This window comes from Psittacula echo, assembly GCF_963264785.1.
Source record: "Psittacula echo genome assembly, chromosome: 3".
NCBI classification, from domain to species: Eukaryota; Metazoa; Chordata; class Aves; order Psittaciformes; family Psittacidae; genus Psittacula; species Psittacula echo.
Window position 1 is genome coordinate 116,864,784 of NC_137736.1, and position 19,363 is coordinate 116,884,146.

The 19,363-nt window shown below is 41.0% G+C and overlaps 1 protein-coding gene across 2 annotated transcripts; it reads left to right on the plus strand.

Annotated features, from left to right (window-relative positions):
• Positions 1-1,746: 1,746 nt before the first annotated feature.
• SESN3 (sestrin 3) lies at positions 1,747-11,183 on the plus strand (the record flags this gene model as incomplete). Of its 2 annotated transcripts, XM_080612627.1 has the most annotated exons (8): positions 1,747-1,869; positions 2,596-2,778; positions 3,135-3,371; positions 4,688-4,835; positions 7,029-7,171; positions 9,528-9,718; positions 10,138-10,282; positions 11,086-11,183. In XM_080612627.1, 8 exons carry the CDS (start codon positions 1,762-1,764, stop codon positions 11,170-11,172), a joined length of 1,242 nt encoding a protein of 413 aa, XP_080468753.1. In that variant the 3' UTR covers positions 11,173-11,183. The 2 variants fall into 2 exon arrangements, with proteins under 2 accessions (XP_080468753.1, XP_080468752.1); XM_080612626.1 differs by lacking the exon at positions 2,596-2,778 and having other exon boundaries at positions 1,762-1,869.
• Positions 11,184-19,363: the final 8,180 nt, after the last annotated feature.

Consider the following 19,363-nt stretch of genomic DNA (forward strand, 5'->3'; position numbering starts at 1 on the left):
CAATCTAATTGTAAAGATTCCTGTTAAAGTACCATAAAGCTTTACAAGCTGAATAAAAAAACATGTTTGTAGATCCATGGATGGTAATAAATCCGGAGGAAGTATATACACAGCATGAAGAGGACAGTAATATAGGTGGAGATAAATCTCAGAAGCAATAATGCGGCATATTGCTATACCTAAATAGCAACAATGCAGTCCTACAGGATTATATTTCAATTTTGTCAGCAAAATTTCTTTTTCATAACTTGTACTGTTACAAGAAAGACTCCTGGCAAGCTGGAGAAGATTAGAAACCTTACCAGGGACACTAAAAGTATGATTTCCCCAAGAAACTATGAAATGAGACAAAGATCTCTTAAATACATGGGAGATACACTTGCTGAAGAAGAAGGAGGATTCCTTGGAGTGGAGCAAGGGATGTACAGTGGTGAGATAAAATGATCTCTCATGTGTGACTAAATTTCCAATGGTAAAAAAATTCTTAAGGAAAACTGAGAGGGAATCATTTTGGATACAGAACGAAGAAAAGCTGCCATAGGAAGAGCTAAATGATGGAGCTGCCTAAGTGCATAGCTGCTTCTTCCCTTTCTTTCTGGGCTCACAGATTAAACCAGGCAGCTAAAGTGGTGAGAAATGAAGAAGGTGGCATGTTTCTCATGTTTCTTTGTATGTAACTTCCATATAAGATTTAATGGGAAAATATTTGAGATACGGTCCATTCATCAGCCCATCATAAAGAAGGAAAATACATTGTAAGTAGAATATTTCAGCGAAAGCATTTTGTCTTCTTGGCTTTAGGCCCTTTGTTTCTTCATGTGCAGGAAACCAGCTGAAATGCCTCATCCCATGGTGTGTGCAATAGTAAGCTGGTTAGTTTAATACTGTGCTGTTTCAGAATCAATACTGGTTATTCTCTTCTTGTGCTTGTAACTTCAGTGGTGAACATGTTGAGGATGGCTGTTCTTGGTGATAAACACTGAGTAATAGCACTAATACTGTGTCAGGGCTTGCAGTGAAAGAGCTACTTACTCTTTTGCTGTTTCATTTCATCTCGTGCCCAAGGTTTGGATTGGTTGGAATAATTAAAGACCAGCTTTTGTTTAAAGAAAGCATTAAATTCCTATTCTAAATAATACTTGAATGTTATGGACAAATTAGCATTTGATCTCCTCTTCAATTATACAGGCGCAGAAGGGGTAGATTGCCAGGGCTGTTTCTGTAATTTGGTTACATAGCCCAGTTCCTCTCCATTAATTTTGAAATTGCTTTTAGGGCTGAATGCTGGGGTGGTGTGTGTCTGTACAGCCTGACTTCCATGAAGACTTGACTTTCCATTTAGCTCTTGCTTACTTCCAGCTCTCTGTACAGGTTTGGCGTTAAGCATCTGCAAGTTTAGCTGTTTTGGAAAGATCTACAGAAAATGCCTTTTGGGTTTTGTTGAAACATATTAAAATAACAGAAGTACAGTGTAGAGTGTTGTACAAGTAGCATCTCTGGGCATATTTGCATGCATGCAAGCGTGTATATTTACAAACATATATCTGGGTCTCTAGCATTGCCTTTAAGTTGGTACACAAGTAAACCTTTCATAGTGCAATATGTTCCTCTGCAGGTCTAAAACTAGAGAAAATCTCTTTCTCTGTTAAGTTCTTCCATCTTGTTTTCAAGGTTATGCAAGCAAATGGTTTGGATGAACGTACTAATCTTCTTGTGGAAGAATATTCTACGTCTGGTCGCCTGGACAACATCACACAGGTCATGAGCATCCATACTCAGTACCTGGAGTCTTTCCTGCGCAGCCAGTTCTACATGCTGCGCATGGATGGGCCCCTTCCTTTGCCCTACAGGCACTACATTGCTATAATGGTATGTACCAACTGGCTGTATATTTTCTTCTGTGACCTTGAATTGTGTATTTAAAAGAGAAGAAAAAAGGAAGACTTTAGAAGGGAGAGACTAGGGTGATATTTTGACAAGGGGCAAATTTGTGTAGTTGATTTTCATCAGAATAAAGCATGCCCAGCCAGAAGGTTTTCAATGAGAAGGGAGAATTTGCACTGTACGTTTCCCTGTTTCCCACAGTGATACACTTCTCACATGCCCACTATAGTGAGGTTTTACAGAGTGCAGTTAAAACTGTGTAACCTTATTTCTGGATATTTAACCCTCCATGCACAGCAGTAGGTTGAGATGCAGTGGACTTAAGTCACAGCAAATGCCAGATGGACACTGGGAAAACAGTTTTTACCATGAAGATGTAAACGGGGGCCAGGAGAGGTTGTGTGACCTCCAAGGATGGAGATGTTGTCTGGACAAGGCTCTGAGCAACTTGATCCAAGTCAGCCCTACTGTGAGCAAGGGCTTGGACCAGATCTCCTCTAGAGTTCTCTTCCAACCTAAATTAGATTCTGCAATTCAGAGTAATGTAATGAAATGTATCTTTATTGGAGAATCCTCCATATGTATAGAAATGCAATATAAGATATGGCACTTTGGAATGAAATTGTTTGGGGGGTTGTGTGTCTTCCACCTGCAGCAAAATCAGATTACACACTAATGTGCTGCACTTTTCCCTCTGTTTAACTGTTCCAGGCTGCTGCCAGACATCAGTGTTCCTACCTAATAAATATGCACGTGGATGAGTTTCTGAAGACTGGTGGGATTGCAGAGTGGTTGAACGGTTTGGAATACATTCCCCAAAGACTGAAAAACCTGAATGAAATAAACAAGCTCCTTGCACACCGGCCCTGGCTGATCACAAAAGAGCACATTCAGGTACCTGCCCTGTAACAGTGGTAAATGTCTGGTTATAAGAACTGCTCAGAACCAGGCAAGTGTCCAGTTAGGCTTCATTACCCTGAGTTAAAACATTCAGGGAAGTACTAGAGCATTGAATAAGACAATGAACTCTGTGTGACAAAGCCAGCAGCGTTTACTTTTTAGGAATAGCATTGGCTAAGGAAAAGAGGTGATATATGAGGTGTCTCTTTTTTTAACCGGTGTGAGTTTGTGTGCAAGAAGACTACGGTATTCTTGGAAGAAAGGAATTGATCCCTTTTTAGAAGTGTTTTCTAGGAAAGCTGAGGTCCGAAAGAAATCTTATATTTACACTTTTTTTATTCTCATTTCAGAAACTTGTCAAGACTGGGGAAAATAATTGGTCTCTTCCTGAACTGGTGCATGCTGTTGTCCTGTTGGCACATTATCATGCCTTGGCAAGTTTTGTATTTGGTAGTGGCATTAATCCAGAGAGAGATCCGGATACATCTAATGGAGTCAGACTTATAGCAGTCAACAACTTCTGTGTCTGTGATCTTGCCAATGACAACAACATAGAAAATGCATCCCTCACAAGTAGCAACTTTGGGGTTAGTGTTGCAAGAAGATTCTTTTGCTTGACCCTGTTTTGCATTAGAAAACTTTCTTCCATTCTTTCCTGTTTGAATTTCCGGGTAGTTTGAAAGTTTTTGTCTACTTTACCGGAATGCTTGAGTCTGGTAACTGTTTACATTCACTCCAGCAGTTTTCAGTGTCACTTATAAAAAACCACATTGTAACAGTGGATGATAGTCAGAGCAAGGGGATTTTGATAGTTAATCTCACAACCCACTGGGGAAGACTAAAACTTGGCTTTCAGCTGAAAGCTTAAAGCCCCAGTTTCTTCAGGTAGCATCACTGAGTGAAGCATTGTGTCATCCACATTCCAGACATGTGGAATGGAAAAAGAAATAGGGAAAAAAAAAGAAAAAGAAAAAAGCCCCAACAGAAATAGTAATAATCTTAATAATATTTGCAATAATAACAATGGTAATTTTTACTTCAAGGCCTACAGTCACAAAACAGGTCAAGTCTGAAACGCTTCTATGTAGGAAATGTCTGAAATAAAATGACTTAATTCTTCCTGCTGGTGTTCCAGTCTTGAATCAACCAATAGAGAACATTGATTGCTACCTAATTAACATAAATGTGGGATTTTTTTTCCTGAAAGTGGCTCTATGATGCTTTGAAGACATGTCCTCGAGTTAATGCTGGCTGAGTATTTGACCTCATTGCCTTTGATGGAAGATCAGCATTATGAGTAGAGTCACTAGACAGTAGAATGTGCACATGTGGGTACTCAGTTCACTTGCTGTATCTTACATTTCTAGGCTGTAACACATGCTAGCTCAAACCACAGGGGTGTCTTATTCCCTGTTTGTAGTGGACAAGGGGCTGCTGCTGACTGCACTGCTTGTTGAGCAGTGAGTAGCCTGCCAGGAAACAATTACAGCTATGGGCAGAAAAACAGAATCAAAAGGAAAAGATGGAAAAGAAAACCCAAACAACTTATGAGAAATCTGAATGATAAGTGCAGATCACAGAACCCAAAACCATTTACATGGTGGACTGTGTATTAGAAGCAACTGTGGTTTCCACATTCAAACACCACCTCTTCCACTGTTAATCCCACCACAGGAGATTACTGTGATAGGTTAGATTAACACTTCCCAGCTCTCTTCTCACTGTCCAAAAGCTGTGTGAAGCTGTTTGTCTGTGCTGTATGTGACAAAGTGCATTCTGGCTTGAATTTCTGTGTTTGCTGCTGCTATCTGTTTTTGAGAACGTTTGTTGTCAAGCATGAAATCTGAAGATGACACACGTTGTCTATCTTCTAATTTTGCAGAATGTCATGGTGTTTTTGCAGATTGCAGATTCTTTAAGTGAGCTGGAAGCCTTAATGGAAAGGATGAAGAGGCTACAAGAAGATAAAGAGGATGAAGAAGCCTCTCAGGAAGAAATGGCAACTCGCTTTGAAAAGGAGAAGAAGGAGAGTCTGCTAGTAATTAGTGGAGGTATTTGTGCTTTTCCAGTTCTGTTCTGCTTGTGCTTTGTACGAACTAAACACTTGAAGCCAGTTCAGTGACAACAACTTTCTCTGTCCATGTCTTCCTTCTGTCTTTGTCTAGTAGGAATGTAGTAAAGGTGGTCCTGTCACTTGCTTCATCTGCTTAAGGTTTCTTGATTGGCAAATAACACCACTGGTTTTGCTACTTGAAATTTAGCTTTTGTATATTAACAAAAAAAAAAGGCCTGCATGCTTCTCTAAAAAGCTGGGTGTAATTTTCTCTTTTTTTATATGCCCTGTATCTTCAAATTCATTCATTCATGTAGATATTCAGTAAATATTTCACAGGTTTAGGTTATACAGTGCTTAGAACTTCACTGACACTCATAAGTAGCCTTCAGATACAACATTTAGTTCAGGAAATGGACTGGGAGGAGACTCATCATCTTTACTATTTACTGCCCATCTGGAAACGACACTTCTGACTTGCCATTCTTAATGATGATACCACTGGCCTGTTCCACTGCCTGTTTTGTGTTAGAGATTCTTTGCGGGTATTTTATTCTTAAATGACGTTCAAAATTCTGAGCTGGAAGCTTCTTTTGCAGTATTCTTCATACAGTCTGAAGGCCTTCATCTCTTACACACCCTTCAATTAAATCTGCTTCCTGTAGACAGGAAGGTGGGTTTGTTTTTCCAAAGAAAGTATACAGAAGACAATCAGAATCTCCAGCCATTTCCTCATAGTATTGGCTACTTGCAGATGACGGCTTGTGTCTTTCTAAGAAGTGACCCATAAAATGCTTCACATGTTACTGACACTGTGAATTTAGATCTTGATAGCTTCAGACCAAATGTGTTTGAATGTATCTGGTTTTGTGCACTGAGCCCAAAAGGGAGAAAGACTGTATTGTGGATCGGCACAGAGATTGTTTTGTGGCTCTCAAAATCTCTGAAAGAGGATAAATACAACAATATCATGGCTGGATTTTAAGAAATGGACATTGTCTATTCTTGCTCTTTTTCTTTGGACAGATAATATCAACAGTGCAGATAAACAGACACCCATTGCAGTTTCATTATCAAATCAGGACTTTCATGAGTCTTTGCAACTTCAACTGTATACAGAAGAGGAGTTTGGGACAGAAGGGGCTTTTTGATGGGGTTGCTGATAGTTTTGTTGACTTTCCTCTTTGCCTTTTGCTGGTTTGAGTTAAGGAGTCTGTATGTGTTGGGCCTTTTCTTTCATGGAGGTCAGTCCTTGTCAGGGGAGAGGAGCATTTATGTGCAAGGTTTTTATTCTTCGCTGAGGATTTGCTGTAGCAGATGTTGTGTGAGCTTCCTCCTACACAGTTATGTTTTGATTGTTTAATGAGGCAAAGAGGAGATAAAGCACTTCTGCAATTCTTAGATTAACTGACTTTTCAAGGTGCTCACAGTGGACATATGGCAACTGTTCTGTCAGTGCATGTGGAAGTGAGCCAGGATTTTAACATCAGGGTCAAATGCAGTCAGCTATGCAGTAGTCAACTTCTGCAGAGGTAGTTACACAATCAAGCCACCTGTTTATTTGGGAGGGAAAGATTGATTCCTGATAGAGAACCTGCGCTTGCTTAGTGACATGGTTTGGAGCTCTTTGAAGATGCTTAGTTACTAAAGCTTCTGGCAGAATTTCAGCCTGATGTACTGTAGAGCTCTTTGCTTTCACATAATCTTCAACTGGTATTTACAAGTGAAGTGTTGCATTGCTTGCTGGTTGCTCATACTCCAAGTTATAGAACAGAGCTAGTGTAATTCTTGACATCTTACCTGCTCAGCGTAGCAATCCTGTTGTGAAGGGTATATTTTTTCTGTTTCTTATCCTAGCACAGTGACTTTACCAAAGGGATTCATCTTCCCAATTTAAGATACCTAGCCTCCCTCAGAAGTTAACACAGAGAAAAGCACACCTCCAGACAGAACTTAGCCCTCTCTTCCCCTTTTTTAGAAGTACATTGGATGTTTGGTGTAGACTGACATTTAGTTGGCTCGATGAAAGGGATGGATCCCATGCAAGCAGGTTGGGATTGAACTGTTTCTTTCCTTTGTACCACTCTCTTCCTTTGCACCACTCTCTTCCTTTGCACAACTAAAATTGTTCTCTAGCCCTGTAGTAGGGTGATAGCTGGAAGTCAGCACTAACTCTTGTGCTAGCCTAAAGCAAAGCATTTTGCTGTTTTATTCACAGCATTTGATGATGAAATAGTTTCTACAGATGTCTCCCGCTATATTGAAGATCCTGGATTTGGGTACAAAGACTTCGCAAGGCGAGGAGAAGATCATCTGCCAACATTCAGAGCTCAGGTACTATATCTTTACAGTACATTCACTGAAACAATGTTTGTATATCTCATGACAGGGCAAGTAGCATAAAGTGGTTGTAGTGAGGCATGTTTGTTGCATGCTCCTTTTCTTGTTCTGGTCCATTAAACAACTTCCATAAATCCACTTGAGATGAGCATTTCACTACTCAGTCAAGGGAATATTGAGCTTTCAGTCTTACTGCAATTATTACCACAATTAATGTTTGAAAACCATAAAGTATATCACTAAATCTGCCATAAAAGTGAAAGGTAGAAGAGAAAGAATTTCTTTCCTGTCCCTTCAGTTGTTGTAGAAAAAAATCCACTGGAAGAACTCTTTATTCCTGTCATTTAATCATTATCAAGTATTCTCTGTCCAATGGTTATCAATACCTAGATGTATATATGAGAGCAGTTTGGTGAGTATCATTCTCATATATGCTCCAAATCACTGGACTTTAAAGGTCAGGAAAGAAAAGGAGTTCCTAAATACAGTTACTGAAGTTTATGGCTATATTTGAATACATTTTTTTAGTGCTGTTGGACTTAAAAAAATACTCATTTTAACTGTACTTTTTCTTACATATTGGCATCTTTTTCCATTACCAGACTCGTAAACTTCATAATATATATAACAGGATCGACTTTCTAGGTGCTTCTGTTCCAGCTTATAAAGTAAATAAATCAGCAGTCTGGTAATAAATTGAAAGCAGTGGAAGAAATCTTAAACCAAATCAGAGCATTTCAATTAAAAACACAGTGGGTGCAGGGAAACTCCGTGGTCAGAAGATGTGTCTAAGAATGTAAAATGAAGAATCCATGATCACTCTCAGGGAATGTATTTAGCTATATAGCAGTCTCTGTTGATCTGGTTAATTTATTCTCTGGTCTTTATATGAGCCTGAAGTAGGTAGATACTGCCAAAAAGAATAAGGCAGAGTGAGTGCCTGTAAATCAGACATTCTGCTTAACTACTTTAAGAGCATCAGGCTTCCATGGAAAAAAAGCTCTACAGAAGTTTAAATTGGATCTAAAATATCTCTGCTCTTAAATAAACAGGACAGCTTCTGCCTTCGTTCAGAAGAGTCACCTTGGTAATTTAACTTTATTAGTAAGTCCTACGCTTAGGCAGTTATATGTATATACCCACAGCCTCCCAAAAGCTCTGCTATTAATGTTGTTCAGATTGCAGTAGCATCCCAAAACCTTGCAATAGATCTAATCCCTATTCTGATAAAACAAGACTGCCTTTATCTGTGTGGGTTTAAATTTAGTAATAGAAAAACACTGCAGAATGTCTTTAAACTGGGGTTTTTTTCCCTTTTTCATTGTTAGTATGGATCAACTGCTGTTAGTAAACAGCACTTTTCCCCTCATGGGGCTTCTGGCTTTCAGAGGCTTTTGTGATGCCCCAAGTGTCCTGGACACCTTTACAGGGCTGGTAGGTTCAACATACCTCCAATGAGCCTTACAGTCTTTTGGACTGGCAGCTGGAGACCAAATATGATGTGATACATTTCAGACATCACTGAATGCCTCTGTTAGGCAGTTGAATACTGTCCTACCTACTCTTCCCCGCTATCCTCATCAAAGGACCAGTCTCTAAAGCACCTGGGTGAGGACCCTTGCCCAACAGTAACATTTGAAACCAGCCAGACACAGGAAGGTTGTGGAGATGATGCCCTTGATTGTAAAGATAGCATCAGTTATTGAATGATTGAGCACTTGCCAAGGATGTGGGCAAACTAACATGTTCTGTGTAACCGCAGCATGGAAAGTGGTTGCACACTGCTCTGAAAAAAGGTCATTCTCCCTGCTGATGCTGGGCCATCACTCTGCAAAGATTTCCCATTCTTGATAAGAGCAGGCAAGCTTTTACCCTTGCAATCTGGGTGCTTGTCTAAGACCAAAGAGGCCTGGATTTTATTAGTTTGCTCAAGGATGGTTTAGCACTTTACTCAATGATTGTACATCCTGGCTGGAAGCAAATACTCCGTCTCTGCTCAGAGCAGCCTCCAAGAAGATCAAGTTTTTAAACTTACAGGCCCTCCAGCATAGAATGGCACTGGTTGGAGTGGCACAGCAGACAGTGGAAAATTGCCTCAGCATTTCAGGAGAAGTTTGGGTTTTTTCTTCTGTAGGGTCATGATATCCAGCTGAGGTGGGGTGTTGCGATTTGATATTCACTGCCAGCAAACCTGAGGGAATGGAGCAGGTGATATGGATGAAGGATTCAAAATGCAAATCTTCTGAAATGAATAAAGTTATAACTAGCAGACAACAAAACTATTGAGCTATAGAGAGGATCAGATAGGGATTTCATTTGTACATTTATGTATTTCCTTCTCTTTCTGCAGGATTATACTTGGGAAAATCATGGCTTTTCCCTTGTAAACAGGCTTTATTCTGATATTGGGCATCTCCTCGATGAGAAGTTTCGGATGGTATATAACCTCACGTATAACACTATGGCAACACATGAAGATGTTGATACAACTACGCTACGAAGAGCTTTATTTAACTATGTCCACTGTATGTATGGAATCAGGTATGGACAAAAATCCTGTGGCTTTAGGAGTACATTTTAAACTGTGTAAACAGAATGAAGACTGAATCCTGTGAAAAGCACGATTTTAGACTCCAGGTGTTAAAGTGGAGATAGTACCTGAGTCTGGAAGTAAGAGTGGTTTTGCTGACATATCAGTATAGCTTCCACTTCCAGTGGAGAAACTTATTTTGCATATGGATGGAAATTTGACAGAACTACCTTTCTGAAGCCAGCATGTATCCTTTGTTCAGGAAAGACAGCATCCTAGTACTAAGCCTTTGAGATCCTCTGTTAGCGGGGGGGGGGGGTTGTAGTGTGTATAATAAACGCTCCAATTCCCAAACATAAAAACATAATGCTGCAAAAGACCATGCTTTTAAAAACTTATGTCCAACAGACTGCTTGCCTGTGTTATTTAGGTATGATGACTATGATTATGGAGAAGTTAATCAGTTACTTGAACGCAGCCTGAAGGTTTACATAAAGACAGTGACCTGCTACCCAGAGAGAACTACCAAGCGCATGTACGATAGTTACTGGCGTCAGTTCAAGCACTCGGAGAAGGTACGGATTTCAAAGCCAAACTGGCTTCATGGAAACCCCCATGCTGTTTAAGAATTAAAGTATAGCGACACCTTAGCGTACAGTATCTGTCAAATAAGCTGGTTTTACCCAGAAAAAGACAATTGAGATTAATTCATTGAATGTTAGATACCAATTTTACAGAAATACTTCTTAGTGTACTGGAAATGCCAATTCTATTATTTTGAGTGATCTCTACATAAAATTGAACTGACTGCTGTGAAAGAGAACTGGATAAACTTGGGAATGCAGAAGCAGTCAACTATGCCAATACTTGGGATTTGGAGATCAAAAAGGACATTAACTCATATATAGAGTTAATCCTCATGGTGTTTTTCATCACTAAAAATGTCAACATGCCTTCACGTATCCAAGTTAAATGCTTCCTGACAAGAGTCAGTGCCTGCATGCCTGATAACCTATCTGTAATGTAAACCATTCCTTAGTCTGTGCTCCTATACAGCGATCACAGGTAAAGAAAGCAAAATATAATTCATAGAGAACTAATGCCATTAGGACACAAAAATGGTTTTATTGGGACTTCTGAGATGGAAGATTGCTCGAAGCAGCAGCTGGGGCTAGTTCCTTGCAGTCTTGTGGTGTGGTCTGGTATTGGCATATAGCACAGCTGTTTGCAGAGGAACTGGAATCCTGCAGCAGGGTACAGACAGAAAGGACGTAGTTTCTTGCAGTGATACTTTACTAAAGTCTATACATTTTAACCTAAATGAACAAATAATGATGCATTCAGAGGTGAACTAAATGGCTGATTTAATTTCTAACAGGTTCATGTCAATCTACTTCTAATGGAAGCTCGTATGCAAGCGGAACTTCTGTATGCCCTTCGTGCCATAACTCGTCACTTAACCTGAAGCATCCGCTGGGCAGGAGTAAAGGAGTTTTACTGAGTATGTAAAGACCTTTTGAAATAGATACACACCAGAAGCTGTTTGTGATGTAGCATCAGGTTATTCAATTCTCTAGTGTCAAAGTTTAGCCGTGCTTCTTGGCGGCTGTAATGTGCAATGACGTGTTTTATTTTCTTGATGCTTAACATTACTAATGATAACAAAAGTAACACTGAGGAGCACTACTCTGCATTGTTTCCGGCTGGATTTCTGCGCAGTGGTCAGGATCCTGAAACTGGTTTTGTTATATCAAATCCTAGCGCTTTGTTCTTTAAGCACCAGAGTGAAGTGCTTAGAGACTTCTTTTTCCAAGCAATCATTTTTCAGATTAGTGGAGTCCAGCAGGAGATGGGTTCTGCCTGTCCTGAGAACACACCACCACGTCATGACTTGTGACGGAGACATGCGGGCTGCGTTGCATCGAATTGCCCACTGGATTCTCCTGTGTCTCCTGGAGATGGCTTGCCAGTCACTGTCTTACTACAGCAATTGAAGTGATGCGAGATGTGGGTGTGAACATTGAGCACACTGTAATGTGAAATGAATCATGATAAATCCTACAGCATGCTACTGAAGTGCAAAATTCATCTGCTTTGTAGTGCCCCTTCCCAAGAGAAGAGGCCTCACAATTTCCCATTTCAGCCACACTTACTGTGTTTCAATCATGCATAATCTTGTTTTACTGACAGTCACCCTCAGTTGTCCGTACGATATCCATGTTCATCACACGTTGCAATTTGTTTAATTGGCACCTATAAAGTTAATATACAGGCTGACCAAAAACAGGGTGGTGGGTTTTTTTGCACTCGCTTCTTTCTCAATGTTCTACCTAAGGAAAGTAAAGGAAGGCTAACATATCTGTTCTTTCATATTGGATGTGTAGAAATTTATTTCCCATAACTTTTTCATAGCATGAAATTTTAATACTTAAAGAAGTTTCTATGCATTAGTGTGAGTGAACAAAAGAAAAGTGCAATATTTAAAAAGAAAGCAAGCTTTTTTCCCTCTCATGCCACTGCTAAAGTGTCCTTCTTATATAGCCATAAAGAAATTTTAAAACCAAATTTCTTTATTGTCTAAGGCCTAGCAGTTTTGTTTTAGCTTTTATGGCTTCAGACAACCTGATACTGAGATGCCAAAGCATCCCCAAAACAAAGCATTCTTGGACAACCAGTAATATTGGGGAAGGGAAGAAATAAGCTGCCAAAAATGTCACACACTTTTGTGCTGTTTTCTGTTGCTTTCAGCTAATTTCTAAGAGCACAAAATGTTGATATTTATAGCTTTATTTTGTATTGCATTTAATGAACCAGTGAAGTGCCTAAAGAGATGCTTAAACTTACCCAGTAGGATGCAAGTTGTCACTGCTTCAGCTTCCATCTGTTGGTTTGGGCTTTTCATATTTCTTTGAGGAGGGTGACCTTTATTTCTGTTGCATACATTCAAAACTAAGTGGACAGGTTTATTTTTAATGTGCCATTGGACTGTACAAGTTAATACCAGATTTTTTTCCTTTGGTGATTGCAGAACAGTTTAAAAATCTACTATCAGTAGTATTCTGACACTTTTCATTGACAAAATCATGGACCAGAATGCTCCTAAAGTCAGTTCTCTCTTTTCTTCCCTTTTCCTGAACCTTGTTGTGACTCCACATGTTGGTTTTTTTGCTTTATCTGTCTGTTCCAGATTGGAAGGCTAAATGATTGTACACTTTCCTGCACTTTCAGACTGCAGACTCTGCATGTGAAAACCTTTTGAGGAAGAAATCAGTAATTACGGGGTTTTTTTAATGTAACTTTGGCTGTTTAGCAAACTACCCAATAGAGAGCGTCAGAGAGAGCATTGGGTAAAGCATCACATTTATCTTGTCTAGCTAACTGCAAAGATTTCTCACAAGTATTGAGATGCTCATATATATGAACTTAGGTTAACTTCCTAAGTTGTTAAGGATCCTTTTTGCTCCCTCTTGTGAGTGTAGTTGCCATACCTAATGGCTTTTGTGCATGAAACAGTTCTGCTGAGAGAAGTTTTCATGCAATACTTTTAGTTTTCCTCAAGTGATGGGAACTGTACAGTACTACTTTAAATTCCTTTGCTGTGAGAAGTCAAGTAGTTCTCAAGAAGCACAGTTGAGCTCTGGAAAGGAGGTGAAACTTGATTTGGATAACTAATATGACGGCTTTGTTTCCCTTCAGAAAAGCAAAGACTCTTAGAGTAGATTGAGTTTTACATTTGGAAACATGAGTGCCTTTACTTCTTTCCTTATGATACATACTTGCCAGCTCAAATGCCTTCTGAGCAAAGTACACGAGCAGATTTGAAATACAGAAACCATCAGTGGATTGCTTCATGAAATTTGTAGTAAACCAGTGATTTCTTCTTTTTTTTAAGGTGCCATATCACATCACATATGGGCCTGCAAGACATTCCGCTATAGGAAATGTCATTGTACAACTAGTTTGCTATTTCTCTCTCTTTTTTTTTAATATTAAATGCAAACTTGAAACTTCTGGAAATGTTTTCCACGTGGCATTTTTTTTCCCAAGTATTGCATTTACAACGTAACAATTTATAGCCTAGTTTTTATACTCAAATTTATGATTTTGAATAGGTGTTTGTTCAGAATAGGTGTTTAAAGTCAGACAACTCTGCCATACACTTTATGCACACTTTAGGCTCACACTGTGCCAGATTTCAATGTGCAAGCGTTCTTGAATGTTTCTGCATTTTGAAAGCACTCGTGAATGTGAATCTTTACACTTTGTTTATTAATATTATCCTTATGAGTACCATAATCATTGCAAGTGTAGATATACTCGCCTTCCGTGTTCCTTTTTTGGAATTGGTATTTACCAGCATTAATGTTAGTCCACAAAATGCCAGCCATGACCAACATAAAAACAAGTGTACAGTCTCCTGTCTACAGAAGAGAAAGCTTGGTAGGCACAAATTAACCAGCTACACAGGGAATGCTCTTAAGTAGGAACAGAGGTTTTGAGCATGGACAGCTTCTTATTATTGCAGAATCATTTCAAACTCTGTGCTGGGACAGATACATTCTTGCTGAAATTGCTTTGGTTTTTCGCTAATGAAGAGAAATGGAAAAGATACCGATTGGAGAAAGCATTTGCATTTCCCAGAACACTCCACCTGCAGCTGAACATCAGAAGAGTGGCATCAGACAGGAATAGAAACCATTTTAAACTAGGGAACAGTTTGTGCAGATAGCTACTAAAGCCAGCGCTTTAGTACCCTGAGAGAATTTTGGTGAGCTGTAGATGGATTTATTTTCATCAAGACTGAACTGAAACATAAATTCCGTGTCTTAAAGCCTTCATTGCAATGAAAAGGACATACTTTCAGCTGTAAGAGTTAAAGAATTGCCACTTTCAGCTCTTCCTAGGTATTAAAAAACCTTAAGGACAGGAAAATCAGTGATTGTAAACAATTATAATTGTAAGTCTCTATAAATATAGAACAGATCAGAACAGAACAAAAAGGAAAACATTTTGCTTCTCTGTTGAGTGCAGAAAGTCAAAGCTCCAGATCCCTCAAAGTATTTTTGTTCGTAGTGATACTGATAGATATTTTCATGGGATTTGGAAAAAGCAGGAGTTGCCTAAATTTCAATGGGAATTTAAGCCCTTAGCAAAATCCTACAAGGTGCCCACTTGCATTTTTGAGTCAGGTTTTTAAAGATACTTCGTCACCTAAATCCAACAGAATAAAATCAGTTTCCATAGAGATTAAAGGAATAATGTGTAGCAGACCCACGTGATTCACAGCAATTGTTACTGAAATGGGTTGTTTTGGGGACTTAATATAGGCTTAGAGAAATCTTTCCCAAAGCAGTTAAACTGTAAGCTGCTGCTCTTGCAGAACAGGTTCTCGATGTTTCTCATGCATGTGTGTTTTCCATGAACATAGGCATGCATTTCAGGTTCATGTTCCAGAGTTTGTACTCCCTTTTAGAAGAGCTGGATTGGATTTAGAAGAGTTACTGGTGGTAGCAAGTGAGTACTTGGTAGCTTGTGCCCAGACTAAAAAGTTTTGGCCAAAAAGAAATACTCCAAATCTTGATTTCAAGTGTTCAGTTAATTTCCTTAGAGGTTTGGATCCTTCTCCCATAAATAAGGGGTGATGTTGCACAAAATAAAGGGAGAAAGGAGTGGATTCATTGTAAGTGAACCTTCCCGGAGCCAATCTGAATATAAAGCTGTAAGAGTTGGTTTGCTGCAAGTGGTCATTTGAAGAGCTGGACAAAAATGTCAATTTTCACTATATGAACTCCAGATTCATTCTCCCTAATGTCCCCCAGCACTGTGTTTGTCAGAAGAGATGCACCCAGCAGCTTTTCCACATTTGGGAATTGAGAATGTTTATCTCCAAATTAAACTGAATTTAGCATTCCATCCTTACTGCATAGATCACAGGTGTGGGAGATGGAGAGAACGCAGTAGCATGAGGAAACTTCAGGAGCATCTTGATCAGTGTTAATGCATCCCTCAGAGCACATTTCCTGGCATGTGGTCATGCTGCTGCTCCCACAACTTACATCAGGTCTCTCTTGCAGACATTTAATCCTTTTGCTGCTCAAAAGGGGCAAAAATTGTCATTTTCCAACCTGCCACCACCACCCTGTATCAGGTGCTTCCTTTCTTCCCAACTCACAACCCATCACAATCATGCAGGGGCAGCCTCCTAGCCTTAGCCTTGTAAGACAATGCTAGGTTCCTCTATTGCCATTTGAGTTCAGAGGGACTTTCTCATGTTCAGAAGCAGTCAATTGTTGTATTAGGTTATTTCTGGGCAGGAAAATTCCAAATCTGGTTCAAAAGGATGACAGTCAGTACTCGCTTACAGCATCTAGGTAGCGTTTGCCAGTAGCATGTTAGGTCCCATCTCTGGAGTTACAGTGATAATCCAGTGAATCCAGTAAGGAAATGCTTTCTTTGGCAAGACTCCCCATGCTTGAGCTGTTCAGCCATGCAGGTTTCTTTTGGGGACATCTAATGGGGGATTTGAGGTCCTCTTGTGACAGGCAGCTCCTTGGGTGCCCTGTAGCCGGCCTCTGGAACAAGTGGATTTGGGTTTTTCAGTTATCTATGGGATAAATCCAAATGGACTCCATGGAGGGGCTGCTGGAGACATAGGCAGGGTTGAGTGTTCCTACAGGTACTGAGTATCACCAGTGCTCGTGGAAAATAGAAACCTGGGTTCTACTTTTGTTCCCGACAGTGGTTAGAGGTGGTATTGAAGATGCCAGTTAATACACTGATGGCGGGGAGCAAGCCATGCTGTCAGCATCAGCAGGTACAGACCACAGGGGACACAACCAGTGCAGGAGGAGCTGACACGTTGGCCAGTTGGAGAAGCTTGACCAATGTGCCTGAGAGGTTCTTGTGCTTCTCTCTGCTTAGAGGAGATGGTAGGAGATGCCTCATTCTGAGGTGTCCAAAGGGCTTCTGTAGGACAAGAGCTGGGACCCTTTCCTTGCTCCACAGATGGAGCAGGGGAAGGGAACCATTCACTTCTGCCCAAGAAGAACGTGCTGCCGTTGAACTGCATCTTCTTGCCCTCACCAGATGGGTGAATCCCCAAGCGTTGTGTCTCCAGCTCGGGGCCCTGGGGTGCAGTGACAGCAGCAGGTCCAAGCACCCACAGTCCAGAACTCTTCCTCATTGCCCATTTCACGCTCATGTCGTGCCACCAGACCCAAAGCTCCTCCCTCCAGCCCAGCCGCCATGTGCCCGGGTGGCTGCAGGAGATACTGGCTTTTAGGGGGAAAACAATCCCAGTTAGGCTACAGCCCTTGGACTCGACAAGGCAACGCAGTCAGGAATCCTTTCATGACTGTGACCTGGAACTGGATATAAACTGTAGGTTATAAAAGAAACAGGAACTTTGTAAACTTGAAATCCCTCGGTTTTACCCTTTTCTCCTTTTGCTGGAAAGCCACACGATGAATGTATATGCTTTTCTCTTTCCATATCCAACCTAACTGAGAATCAGACTGCCAACTCCTTGTTTTGTATTAGCCTTTTTTCCTCTTTTTTTTTTAGAGAAAAACAACAAAAAAAAGAGTTTGTGAGCAATATATGTAGCATGCTGTGAACGTCTGTTTTGATCTTTATAGTTACTCTTTAATCCATCAGTATTAACACCAGTTCTTTTTCGTGTTCCCCTTGGTACTTCGTATGCGGTGTAAGCAGAAGCTGTGATCGGCTTTGCAGTCCTGTGCCGTGTTACTGTAACTCCTTGATTCTTTAGGAAGCACCTGACTGTGGGCCACCCTGGCGCAGGCAGCGTGCCCGGACACGACTGCCACTCTTCAAGTCTCTTGTACTATGTATAGTTTTAAGTAGAATAAGCTTTTTAACAGAATATTGATGCGGTTTATGAGTCACGCAGGCTGCAAGCGTCTGGTGTGTGAGAGTCTTTGTATTTATAGTTGTTGGGGTTTGGTTTATTTCTCGTTTTGTTGATGTTTTTTTTAATTCATAAAGTAGCAAACTTGATAAACATAGCCACTTTAAACTGCTCTTGCTAAACAGACCCTGCTGTAGATAAAATACCACTGTAGATACAGGGAGGTGCTCCAGCAGACCCTGGGTGAGCAGAGCCTCTCTTTGCATAAACCATGGTCCGAGCTGCGTGGCCGCCCTGTGTTTGGACACGTTTGGACCCAGATGTGGGGCAGGCTGAGATCTGGGGGTGTTTCATCCCCTGTGCCCATAAGCCCACCGCTGGCATGGTCTGCTCACTGTGCAGGAGGGGAACACGAGCCTTGCTGCCGTACGGAGGGATGGATGGACCAGCCGCTGCACCGAAAACATGGGCATGGCCTTTCTGCAGCCCAAAAGCTTCCGAGCCCCTCTAAGTGCAAGCATTAGCCCTTATTTGCTGTATGCAGACCCCGGCATGGTGGGATAAGGAGCGGCATCAGCTCCCCACGGGCAGCTGTGGCAGGGCAGTGCCCAAGGGGTTGGCATTTGATTGCATCTCCCCCCTCTGACATGGGGTAAGTTGTACCCAGCTTCTTGCCTCCCCTGCCACGGCCCCAGAGGTGTTTTGGGGTGCAGGCTTAAGGACAAAGCTCTGGTCCTGCTGCTCCATCCCACCCCCTGGAAGCGAGGTGGCTCCATGGGTACCACGGTCCCTCCAGGACGCCGCGGGCCTCCCGTTCCTGCCTGCGCTGAGCTCTGGAGACACGCTGCAGACCCCATACAGTCCTAGAGGGTTTGCTGCAAGGTGAGGCTGCTGCTAGGAGCTCCCTGTGGGTCTCCACAGCAGCTTTTACCAGTTACTTGTTCTGTTATCGCTGGTTGGGGTTTTCTTTGTTGGATTCCTTTCTGTTCCCAGAGGACGGGCTGACCTGGCGGGATGGATTTTCTCTTTGTGTGTGACTTGTGTTAGTTTTTAAGTTACCCGACTTGAATTTATATGAACAGATGCAGAAGGAACTCTTTTTTTTTTTTTTTTTTTTTTTTTTAATTTTTTTTTCTTTTTTTGGTGAGTTAAGAGACAAAAAAATGCATTTTTAAACAAAGGAATCGTGTATTAACATTTTAACAGCAATTCATAAATCTGCACTTTTTATGAGGTTTTGAAAAATCTATTTATAGGTACGGAACAATGGGGTTTGTTTAAAACTGTATCGCATTTATACTTGCTGAAATTACTTTCATTGTTATCAGTAGGAATTTCATTGGTTAAATAAAATGGATAAAACCTGTCTCCTCTTGGAGCTGTCATTTGGCACACGCTGGAGAACATGTCTCCGGAGCACAGCATCCTGTGGTTTGGGGTGAGATCCAGTCCTGGAAGCGTCCTTCCCCTCCATGCCCTTGTCCTGGATTCTGATATAGTGTAGAGATTGTTTGATCTGTACACAGATAGGTAATAGACAGTAATTCTGTTTAATCCGTGTGAACATAGGTCCTGGAAAATGGATAGCGCTTGCCTAAAGGCATCACCAGTTAGTGATGAGGAATGGGGTGATCACAGTGTTCACTCTTGATACGGGGCTGGTCACCTTCCCCTTGGAAATCTGATCTGGGAAAACCATACATGATGGGATGCACCAGGGGCTGCTCCCACTTCCAGGGGTGAGAGCCATAAAACCATGCAGGAAATGCAAAGGAGAGCAGAAATG